This window comes from Thamnophis sirtalis, unplaced genomic scaffold (genome assembly GCF_051295495.1).
Source record: "Thamnophis sirtalis isolate CommonGarterSnake01/CBP01778 unplaced genomic scaffold, rThaSir2_p1.2 scaffold_2, whole genome shotgun sequence".
Classification (NCBI taxonomy): domain Eukaryota; kingdom Metazoa; phylum Chordata; class Lepidosauria; order Squamata; family Natricidae; genus Thamnophis; species Thamnophis sirtalis.
Genome location: NW_028261382.1, coordinates 104688984 through 104701707, shown reverse-complemented (window position 1 = coordinate 104701707; position 12724 = coordinate 104688984). Strand labels below are relative to the sequence as shown.

The window sequence follows — 12724 nt, the reverse complement described above, 5'->3', positions numbered from 1 at the left end:
CTATCTATCTATCTATCTATCTATCTATCTATCTCTCATCTATCTATCTATCTCTCATCTATCTATCTATCTCTCATCTATCTATCTATCTCTCATCTATCTATCTATCTCTCATCTATCTATCTATCTCTCATCTATCTATCTATCTATCTATCTATCTATCTATCATCTATCATCTATCTATCTATCAATCATCTATCTATCTATCATCTATCTATCTCTCATCTATCTATCTCTCATCTATCTATCTATCTATCATCTATCTATCTATCTATCATCTATCTATCTATCTATCTATCTATCTATCTATCTATCTATCTATCATCTATCTATCATCTATCTATCATCTATCTATCATCTATCAATCTATCATCTATCAATCTATCATCTATCTATCTATCATCTATCTATCTATCATCTATCTATCTATCATCTATCTATCTATCATCTATCTATCATCTATCTATCATCTATCATCATCTATCTATCTATCTATCTATCATCTATCTATCTATCTATCTATCTATCTATCTATCTATCTATCTATCTATCTATCTATCTATCTATCATCTATCTATCATCTATCTATCATCTATCAATCTATCATCTATCAATCTATCATCTATCAATCTATCATCTATCTATCTATCATCTATCTATCTATCATCTATCTATCTATCATCTATCTATCTATCATCTATCTATCATCTATCTATCATCTATCATCATCTATCTATCTATCTATCTATCTATCTATCTATCTATCTATCTATCTATCTATCATCTATCTATCTATCTATCTATCTATCTATCTATCTATCTATCTATCTATCATCTATCATCTATCATCTATCTATCTATCTATCTATCTATCTATCTATCATCTATCTATCTATCATCTATCTATCTATCTATCTATCTATCTATCTATCTATCTATCTATCTATCTATCTATCTATCTATCTATCTATCTATCTATCCGGCCTGCAGGCGGGGAGTTTGATAGCCCGTTGCAGTGTCCCGGGGTCTTAACAACTGGATTGATTTGCTTAACAACTGTGGTCAAAAAGAGGTAAAAACGGGCTCACATCACAACCTCCTTGCTTAGCAAGGGAAAATCTGGTCCCAATTACGATTGTAAGTCGAGGTCTATCTGTATCCATTATTCCCTCATCATCAAATTAGTTCTTACACCATTACTGAGCACTCTGGCTTCCACAAGAATAAAATAAGGAATGTGAGCTCTAGATTTCTGACATTTTTTTCCCCTTTTTAAGAATGATTCCTAGAGATAAATTCCAGAAGTATTTAAGCTTTCTAAACTGTTTTAGGAACTTATATAAAATAGATTCTTAAAGATAAATTCCAGAAGTATTTAAATTCCTAAACTATTTTAGGAAATTATACAAAATAGATTCCTAAAGATAAATTCCAGAGTATTTAGATTTCTAAATTATTTTAGGAAATTATATAAAATAGATTCCTAAAGATAAATTCCAGAAATATTTAGATTCCGAAACTATTTTAGGAATTTGTATAAAATAATGTATATTCCTAAAGGTAAATTCCTAAAGTATTTAAATTCCTAAACTATTTTAGGAATTTATATAAAATAGATTCCTAGAGATAAATTCCTAAATATTTAGTTTACTAAACTATTTTAGGAAATTATATAAAATAATGTATATTCCTAAAGGTAAATGCCTAAAGTAGTAATTATTAAAGTAGTAATTCGTACAGGTAGTCCTTGATTTACAACAGTTCGTTTAGTGACGGTTCAAAATTACAACAGCAGTGAAAGAAATGACTTGCAGCCATTTTTCACCCTCATGCTTACGTTGCAGCATCCCCATGGTCACGATTTACGATTCGAAAGGGGTTCATACTTGTGACGGTTGCCGTGTCCCGCGGTCATGTGATCTCCTTTCACGACCTTCTAATGAGCAAAGTCAGTGCGGAAGCCAGGATTCGCTTAACGACCGTGTGACTAATTTAACAACTGCAGCCATTCCACTTAACGAAGAAAAGTTGTAACATGGGGCAAAACTCACTTAAGACATTTCTCGCTTGGCAGCATAGAAACGAGCTGAGGTGGCGCAGTGGTTAGGGTGCAGTACTGCAGGCCACTTCAGCTGACTGCTATCTGGAGTTCGGCGGTTCAAATCTCACCGGCTCAAGGTTGACTCAGCCTTCCATCCTTCCGAGGTGGGTGAAATGAGAACCCGGATTGTTGTTGGGGGCGATATGCTGACTCTGTAAACCGCTTAGAGAGGGCTGAAAGCCCTATGAAGCGGTATATAAGTCTAACTGCTATTGTTATTGCTATTAACAACAAAAATTTTGGACTCAATTGTGGCTGTAAGTCAAGGACTACCTCTAAGCCGATTCCAAATCCACCCAGCACATTTCTTGTGGTAGCTTTAAGTCCCTTCAGCCGTCCAGGGTGGGTCTCCATTGCCCAAAAGGGGCTTACTCTGAAGTCAGTAGGTCATCACTTACCAATAACAGATCCGTTTAAGAAAAGGGCAACGCCAATGAGGACCCCGATGCAGAGCGCGAGAATAAATGGCCGGCGGCGGCCCCAGCTGAGGGTGCAGCGATCGCTGGCCGAACCAATTAAAGGGGTAAAGATCAGGCCCAGGATTGGACTAAGGAACCAGGTGAGGCTGTAGTACTGTTCAGGAAGACCTAAAAAGAGAAACCAGGAATGTGGGTTAGTTCGCAGGAAGCACTGGCGGGAGGAACCTGGGCTATTTCAATGGAGCCAGGAGGTTGTGGCCGCGTACAGGAAGGAAAGGGAGTCAGGGATGCGTTGGGTGTGTATTTGCGTGTGAGTTCATGTGTGTTTGTGTGAGGCCATGATGTAGGACGCAGATAAACAACCTCCTGACCAGCAAGTTCTGGCCATATGCATTCTCCCCTCCCACTCCGGGTGTGTTTTGGGGCAGTGAGCATGCAGTTTACAGAATTGGCAGCAGGGGGCAGCAAAGCAGAGTCACGCCTAGATTTGGAACTGAGGCCACCAGGAGATCCCTTAGTTTTTTTTTAAAAAACTAATCTCCTTATTGGTGCCAAGAAAACAGCATACTTACGTTCTTTTTTAAAAAATCAAGTTTTTTATTTTGTATTATTTATAAATATCTATGCGTGTGAATGATGCCTGGGTATCGTACATCAAAATACAAATAGACATAATATTATTACTCATAGCTATTACATTTCATTTTCATTGCTTTGTACTGTTTAAACATAATACCACCGCCCTTCAATTTCTAAATCTCCCACTTGTTATTACATATATCTTGTTATATCAATATAAAAGGTAAAGGTTCCCCTTGCGCATATGGGCTAGTCGTTCCCGACTCTAGAGGGCAGCGCTCATCTTCATTTCAAAGACGAAGAGCCAGCGCTGTCCGAAGACGTCTCCGTGGTCATGTGGCCGGCATGACTAAACACCAAAGGTGTATGGAACGCTGTTACCTTCCCACCAAAGTAGTTCCTATTTTTCTACTTGCATTTTTATGTGCTTTCGAACTGCTAGGTTGGCAGAAGCTGGGACAAGTAACGGGAGCTCACTCTGTTACGTGGTGTTAGGGATTCGAACCGCCAACCTTTCTGATTGACAAGCTCAGCATCTTAGCCACTGAGCCACTGCGTCCCCGCTATCTATCTATCATCTATCTATCTATCTATCTATCTATCTATCTATCTATCTATCTATCTATCTATCTATCTATCTATCTATCTATCTATCTACCTACCTACCTACCTACCTACCTACCTACCTACCTACCTACCTACCTACCTACCTACCTACCTACCTATCATCTATCTATCTATCTATCTATCTATCTATCTATCTATCTATCTATCTATCTATCTATCTATCTATCTACCTACCTACCTACCTATCTATACACACACACAAACACACACACACACACACTATTATTCCCCTCTTATTTCTCTCTCTATTTTAACTCCCCCCCTCATATCACTATAATATTTTCTATTTTCCATCTTTTACCTGTTTTGTTATTCATATTTCCCTTATTTAGCTCTTTACATCTGTTTATATTATCTGCATAGTTCCATTCTTGGCCTCAAGAACAGAGCTCAACCCATTTCTCTTCAGAGGGTTTTCTGATGGCTTTCTCTAAGGTTCCCTCCTTCGCATGCCTGGACTGGGTGTCGTGGGGATGGATCCAACTACCACAATGTCTTTGTTGGCCTAGAAGAATGATGGGAAATCCCACCCCGACAAATCTGTGCCCTTCGGCTTATTCTTCTGCCAATAAAACACATTTTGCAAAACTTGGGAGTCCTCCTCTTCGGAGAAAATAAACCCTAAGTACCACCCTCAAAACCTCTGTTTGCAAAACATGCACGCATTAAAAAAAAAATGTTCCCACCAATGCTTTAACCTTTACAGGCAAAGAGCAAAGAAAATGAACTATGAAACATCTCTGGGTTAGGGTTAGGGTTAGAACTGCTATTTGCTGGTTGCAAAGTGAAGTCTTTTCTTCTTTTGAATTGCAGCTAGAGGAAAAGTAGGGACGAGAATAATATATATATATATATATATATATATATATATATATATATATATATATATATATATATATATATATATATATATATATATATATATATATATATATATATAATATATATATATTTATATATATACACACACAGGCACACACACAGACTCTCTCTCTATATATATATCTTAGACAGCAATGCTAACATTTAGCCAGTAGATGGGGCCAGCTGCAGAGTAACTGTTCTAAAGCTTTTTAAAATTCACAACACAACCAACAACAGATCACTTCAGTTGAGAAGTCCCATAAGCCACCAGACACCCCCGATTCAGTTTTGAAAATCCATAGAATAGAATAGAATAGAATAGAATAGAATAGAATGGAATAGAATAGAAATGAATGGAATAGAATAGAATAGAATAGAATACATGGGGTGTGATGTGATGGGATAGGATGGGATGAAAGAGAATAGAATGGAATGGAGTGGAAGGGATGGGATAGAAATAGAGTAGAAAAGAAGAACCGAGGAGAGCCGAGATGGCACAGTGGTTAGAGTGCAGTACTTCAGCTGACTGCAGTTCTGCAGTTCGGCTGTTCAAATCTCACCGGCTCAGGGTTGACTCAGCCTTCCATCCTTCCGAGGTGGGTGAAATGAGGACCCAGATTGTGGGGGCGATATGCTGACTCTGTAAACCGCTTAGAGAGGGCTGAAAGCCCTATGAAGCGGTATGTAAGTCTAACTGCTATTGCTAATAGAATGTAGGATAGGATAATAAATTATAGAATGGAATAGAACAAAACAGAATGCAGAATAGAATAGAGTGAAGAATAGAATAATACGGAATAGAATGCAGAACAGAACAGAATGCAGAACAGAATAATACAATATAGAGTAAAGTAGAGTGGAGTGGAGTGGAATGGAATAAAATTCTTTATTGGATTAGATACACAAGGAATTTGTCTCCGGTACAGAAGCTCTCAGTGTGCATCCAAGCAACATGTGATAAATGATCATAAAAATACATTCATCATAAATCATAACCTTAGTCATAGTCCTAAGATACTAAATAAGCAATCAACATAAAGCATACTAGGATAAAAAAAAATAAAACAATTAATATAAATTGTAAGATACAAACAACAAAGTTAGAGGCCTAAGAAGATAAGGAAGTAGGTAACAGGAAAGATGAAAAGAATAATATTAATACAGCCTTACTAAGTGCTTTGACAGTAACAACTTAGAAGTAACAACTTCTATTTTCCAGAAAATCACACTTTGTCGGGTTGTGGCTAGGAGAGTAAGGTTTCTATCCAGGTAGTCCTCAGCTTATGGACCACAATTGAGCTGGCCATTTCAGTTATGCAAGACGGTTGTTAGGTGAGTTTTGCCTCACTTTACAACCTTCCTTGCCACCGTTGTTAAGGGAATCACTGCCGTTTGTAACCCGGTTGTTAAGCGAATCTTGACTCCGCCATTGACGTGGCTTGCCGGGAGGTTGCAAAAGGGGATCAACCAAGCGCCCCAATTTTGATCATGTGATTCTGCAAAGGTCACAACTGGGAAAAACGGTCGTAATTCACTTTTTCCAGTGCCGCTGTAACTCTGAATGGTCCCTAAATTAATGGCTGTTAATATCATGGCCTACAGTGATGGCGGAAACGTTGCATGTGTGCGCACGCACCCTCGTCGGGGCCGCGCTCCAGAAAAGCCAAACTTCCAGGTTCTGGCACTCATGTGCACCCGACAATCAGCTGGCTGGCACACATGCGCAACACTGGTTTTCGGCACCGCCGTGTGTACGAAGGACAGCTGATCATCATGTGCGCGCCATGCGCGCCAGAAACCCAGAAGACAAACAGGCAAGGCTCCGCATGGTGGGTGACGTGGCTTCGTGTGCCACTTTGGGCACACGCATGCCATAAGTTCGCCATCATAGGAATAGAATAAGCTGGAAGGGACCTTGAAGGTCTTCTAGTCCAGCCCGCTGACCGAGCAGGAGAACCTATACGATTTCAGACAAGTGGCTGTTTAGACTCTTAAAAAATTCCAGGGTTGGGGCATTCACAACTTCCAAAGGCAAGCTTTTTTCCCACGGATTAATTGCCCTCACTGTCAGGAAATTTCTATCCTTATTTCTAGGTTGCTTCTCCCCTTGATTAGTCTCCATCCATTGCTTCTTGTCCTGCCTTCGGGTGCTTTGGAGAATAGCTTGACCCTGATTTATCACCTCCCTGACCAAGCCAGGTTCTACATTTCAGTCCCTTCTCTTTCTTGAATTGTTGGGGTGGGTGAAGAGGACGGGGCAGACGAAGGAAGTGCTAGAAAACAACAACAACAACAACAACAACGGGGCACCTCAAACTGTTCCTGATAAGCCAATCTGATTGTAACGTAAGGAACCAAGAACAACAAAAGCTTCGGGTCGCACACAAATCAACACAAAACAATTTCGTTTGTTCGCTGCCGCTGAGACCCCGGCAGGGCGGCATTTCCCAGCCAGCTACAAACAAACAGGACATTATACAGTAAATAAGTTTTATTTGTTCTCTCCCCCTCCGTCCCGTTTCCCCCCCCCCAAGAGAAAAAAAAAAGAAACGAGAAGAAAGATAATGAGATTTGATGACTGGTCAACAATAGTGTGACCGAAAGAGCTTGCGGTTCACAGGAAGTCGATCGGACTAACTGGCTGGTCACACGGCAGACTCACAAGTTGTGGTATTTTAGGAGGAAGGGGGGGGGGGTTGGGTTGCGTTACTCCATCGTGGCAAAACTTCCATGCTGGCAAAAAAAATCTAATACAGGTAGTCCTCGATTTACGGCCACAACGTATGGTCCAAATTTCTTCTTTTTTTAATAATATTTTTTTTATTTTTCCCAATATAAGCATACATATTTTGTGGACAGTGCATTGACTGGGTCAAGTCTTTCTTTTTTAAAACAACGTTAACAATAATAACACAAATAGCGACTTCCAACTTCAACAACACTAGTCTCATTTCATATTCCTTTTACATTGTCCCATTAGTTCATTTAAACGTTAAATAACATTTCTTTGCAACCTGCATTTGTTATCCCTTTCTAAGTGTTATCATTCAGTATATTTTAAAATCACTCATTATTCCACCACAACATCAATAGTCCAAATGGGGGGGGGGGATTACTAATGACACCAATTATTAACAATATTCAACCCATCCCGGGAGTGTATCTCAAAGCCCCCACCATTTCTAATCCTTAATATTTTAAATTCACAATATATTTTAACACGCTGTTAGTATTAACAATACAGCTGAATTACCTACTCTAAAATTACCATCTACTAATGGTATGTATGATATTTTCCCATTTTATTCATGTATGTTCTCATTATCCATCCTCTCTTCGTCTTTCTAAAATCCCATCATCATTTCTAACGTGACCCAACAAAAGGGCGAACGACAAAACCGCGCCCGACTAAACTGAATCGCTAAAACTGCGACGTCATCAACGCGCCGACAACAGCATGGAGACAATAGCGCGGAGACAGAAGGACGCTTTACAATAGCACGTCAACAGAAAGCCGATTTAACTTAAGGTAAGGGTTAGGTTTAGGGTTAGGTTTAGGGTTCAGTTTAGTGTTACGTTTAGGGTTAGGTTTAGCGTTATGTTTCGGGTTAGTGTTAGCGTTACGTTTAGGTTTAGTTTTACAGCGCACTTCTATTGCCGCGCTGTTGTCGGCGTGATTCAGCGCTCATTCGTCGGAGCGCTTTAGAACATGCGGTTTTGTCACCATGGTTTAGTCGGGCGCGGTTTGGTCGTTCGCCCTTTTGTCGGTGAACCCATTTCTAAAATCCCATCACGGAGCCCCACATTTTTGTTGCCAAGCGAGAAAGTTGTTAAGTGAATCACTGCCGTTGATAAGTTAAGTAACATGTTTGTTAAGTAAATCTGGTTTCCCCATTTGCTTGTCAGAAGGTCGCAAAAGGAGCCCGGGACACTGGAACCGTCATAAATATGAGACAACTGCCAAGTGCCTGAATTTTGATCATGTGACCATGGGGATGCCGCAGCGGTCGTAAGTGTGAAAAACGGTCATAAGTCTCCTTTTTTCAGTGCCGTTGTAACTTTGAACGATTGCTAAGTGCACTGTTGTACGTCGAGGACTACCTGAAGCCCTTGACTTACAATGGTTCATTTAACGACCATCCAACTTTACAACCGCACTGAAAAAAAAAGAGATTTATGACCATTTTTCACACTTACGACCGTTGTAGCATCCCCAGGGTCACATGATCAAAATTCAGACGCTTGGCAAATGACTCACATTTACGACGGTTGCAATGTCTGCGGGGGAGTCATGTGATCACATTTTGTACCCTTCCGACAATCCAAGTCGACGGGAAACCACATTTACTTAACCATGCTTTTAATTTAACAACTGCACTGATTCGCTTAGCAAACGAGATACCATTTTCGGCTTTTTGTGGCCATAAATCAAGGATCGACTGTAACTTTTTGGGTGGTGATGCGCGGAATCCATTATACATATTTGAATGGTTGCTAAGCAACCGGTCATAAGCCGAGGACCACCTCCACAGGCGTCGTCCAGCTTAAGACCCTGTTCCGTCGTGCCTCAACGGTTAAAAAGGGGACAATATTTTGGGTAATTGATGAGAAACCCTTCACCACGGGGAGAGCAAGGCCGAAGCTCAAAACATGGACGTGATCCCATGACACGCGGAAAGCGGGACTGATTTTTTTTGGACGATATGCCAATTTTAGAATTTACACTTGGGATTCCCCAGCCTTCCGGCCTGAAAAGCTGCAAAGAATTGGGCTATTAATGTCCAGCTTTTGTTCAATAGTGCAGAAACGGGACTCCGGTGTTGATTTATGCATCTTCGGAGACTGACGTCTTTTTCATTCATGCCTTTGTTTTAATTCAAAAGAGGTCAGTGCCAGCAAGTATACTTTTGGGAAGTGCTGAAGGTGCTTTAATTATGGAATTTTCTGACACAAGTTATTTTATTTTATTTTATTTTTAAATTTGGTTGGGAGCTTTTCAACCAAGTTTTGGATTAATCTATACATAAGTGAACCTGCCTTTCCACAATTAACTTCGCTGGTGGAAAGCTGTTGAATGCCAGTTGCCAAGTGCCCAGATTTGATCACGTGACCATGGTCGTTAAGTGTGAAAACCGACAATTAACACACTAGTCTCAGCATTTGGATCCCAGTATCAGAACGAAAGGTTTTAAGTCGCAGGGATGTGAATCATGCTGCATATTTCATAACTTGGCCTCAGCGAAAATGCTGAACTGCACGTAATCCTGCCAGTTACAGAAAACACTGGGTGGCAGATCATTTTTCTCCAATTAGTTGCGCAACATTTATATTGTGAGATAAAGAGAAAGGTAAAGGTTCCCTTTGCACATATGTGCTAGTTGTTCCCAGCTCTTGTTTCAAAGCCAAAGAGCGAGTGCTCTCCGAAGATGTCTTTCTTCTCTCCATGATTAGTTTCCACCCATTGCTTCTTGTTCTGCCCTCAGGTGCTTTGGAGAATAGCTTGACTCCCTCTTCTTTGTGGCAACCCCTGAGATATTGGAAGACTGCTATCATGTCTCCCCTGGTCCTCCTTTTCATTAAACTAGACATCCCCAGTTTCTGCAACCGTTAGTCTCCAGTCCCCTAATCATCTTGGTTGCTGTTCTCTGCACTCTTTCTACCTTATAAACTTAATAACAGAATAACGGAGTTGGAAGGGACCTTAGAGGTCTTCTAGTCCAACCCCCTGCTCAAGCAGGAGACCCTGTGCCATTTCAGACAAATGGCTATCCAACATCTTCTTAAGGACTTGCAGTGTTGGGGCATTCACAATTTCTGGAGGCAACTTCTGTTCCACTGATTAACTGTTCTAAATGTCAGGAAATTTTTCCTCAGTTCTAAGTTGCTTCTCTCCTTGATTAGTTTTCACCCATTGCTTCTTGTTCTACCCTCAGGTGGCTTGGAGAATAATTTGACTCCCTCTTCTTTGGGGCAGCCCCTGAGATATTGGAAGACTGCTATCATGTCTCCCTTAGTCCTTCTTTTCATTAAACTAGACATACCCAGTTCCTGCAATTGTTCTTCATATGTTTTAGCCTCCAGTCCCCTAATCCTCTTTGTTGCTCTTCTCTGCACTCTTTCTATAGTCTCCACATCTTTTCTACATCGTGGTGACCAAAACTGAATGCAGGATTCCAACTTCCATCATTTCCATCCGTTTCTTCTTCTCCTGCCTTCCAAATGTTATGGAGAATGCACATTGTCCTCAACTTACAAAGTTCATTTACTGACCGTTTGAAGTTACAATAGCACTGAAAAGCGACAGGACCGTTTTTCACACTTAACGACCATTGAAGGCAATCATGGGGCCATGTGATTAAAATTCGACCGCTTTAGTGACTGGTTCAAGATGTTGACTGGTTCACTTGATCCCCTTTTGCGATTTCTGACCAGCCAACTCAACGGGAAAGCCAGATTCACTTAACAACCACGTTGCTAATTGAACAACTGCGGTGTTTTACTTAATAACTGTGGCAGGGAAAGTCGTGAAATGCCAATTGTACAATTGTCTTGCTTAGTAGCCAAAATTTTGGTCATAAACAGGGGTGGGCTGTGGGTTCGCATGGGTTCGGGCGATCCTCTAGTTAAGGATCTGCCCAGTTCAGCGAACCTGCAAATCCCACCCCTGGCTGGCCGCACCCACTGCTGCCATTACTACAGGTTCAGTGCCAGAAAGCTTTTGTGTGCTCCGTGCGTATGCGCACAGTCTGCGCACGGTCTGCGCATGTGCATAACATTAAAAAAGGGGGGGAAATAACATTTTTTCAATGAAGATTGTTCTGTAAATGTGCAGAACAGCAAATCAAGATGGCGCTGCCGAGGATAGAACCGGTACGGTCGTGGGTCCGTCAGAGTTACTACCTCTTCGGCTGCACCGTACCGTACTGGTAGGAACCCACCTCTGCACCCCGCCCTCCCAGGAGTCTCCATGCGGCCAGTTTGGGATGCCAGGTTAAGTACAAGGCCTGTTCAGAGGCTCTTGGAGGGTGAAAAATTGGCTTCCCGGAACTGTGGTAGGTTTTGGATCCCGTTGCAACTGGTGCGATGCAACAAGGCCGGATGCCCACCACATGAGCGCACGCAGCGTGCGCATGCATCCTTACTGGCCACGACGCTCTGCGACGCCTCCGTGAAGCTCCAGCTGCTCGGCGGAGCATCGTGCAGGCGCCATGTGCTCCATGCACCTGTGTGGAAGCCCCCCAAAACGTCAAATACCGGTAAGGAGCACGGGCGGGCGGTCCTCCCGGCAGGCACCGTAACCCACCACTGTCCCGGAAGTTACGGAAGGCTGAAAACAGGCCCATTTCTGGCCTACGGAGGCCCTCTGGAGCCCGGAGGAGGCTGTTTTCGCCCTCCCGGAGGCTCGACGAAAACTTCCAGAGCCCAGGGAAGGCAAAAACTCCCTTCCCCTGCCGTGGTGCAGGAGGCCAACTAGGCCACACCCACCATGGCCATGCCCACCCAGCAACCGAGCAGAGAACCAAATTGTGAAAATTTTTGAAGCCCACTCCTGGTCGTAATATTGAGGACTACCGGTAGGCTGGGCTTTGAAACGTGACATGTGAAATTAAACGCAGCATACTCAACCTTGAACCAATTCTAGGTGACTAGAGAAAGATTAACCAAGTTCCTCCAGGAGCGTTGGCAGAGAAAGAACTGCAATAGTGACTCACTCCTGGCCATTAGCCAAGCCCTCCCTCCCCCAAATAAGGGAATGCATTAATTCTGGTTTTTTTTTTCCCCTTAAGCATTACATCACCGCTTGTACCCTTGACATATGCAGCATTATTTAAGTTAGCTGTGCCTTGCACTCAATCCGTCATTCGGGGGAAGTCAGCCAGAACTAAAAAAATCCAATATTGAAGGCAGACCGATTAATCAGTTTTATTATATAACAGCGGCTCTCTGTGGGCATTAAAGAGTTAAAATAAGGTCATCCAGGAGGCGAGGGATAAATTCTCGAAATGAGATTTATACGGAATACCAGGAAGGGGCAAAGAAAGGAACAGCATCCTACGAAGCAACGCAGCACCTCTGAAAAACAGAAAAGAAAAAAAACGCCCACCTTTTGAGTAAGCACGATACATTAAAAGGG

The 12724-nt window shown here is 41.8% G+C and overlaps 1 protein-coding gene across 1 annotated transcript in view; it reads right to left on the bottom strand.

Annotated features, from left to right (window-relative positions):
- The window catches only part of SLC45A4 (solute carrier family 45 member 4), a 106496-nt gene that overhangs the window by 20447 nt on the left and 73325 nt on the right, over positions 1 to 12724 (bottom strand). The window contains 1 exon segment of the mRNA XM_087706638.1: positions 2500 to 2688. Coding sequence (XP_087562764.1) covers positions 2500 to 2688 — 189 coding nt within the window.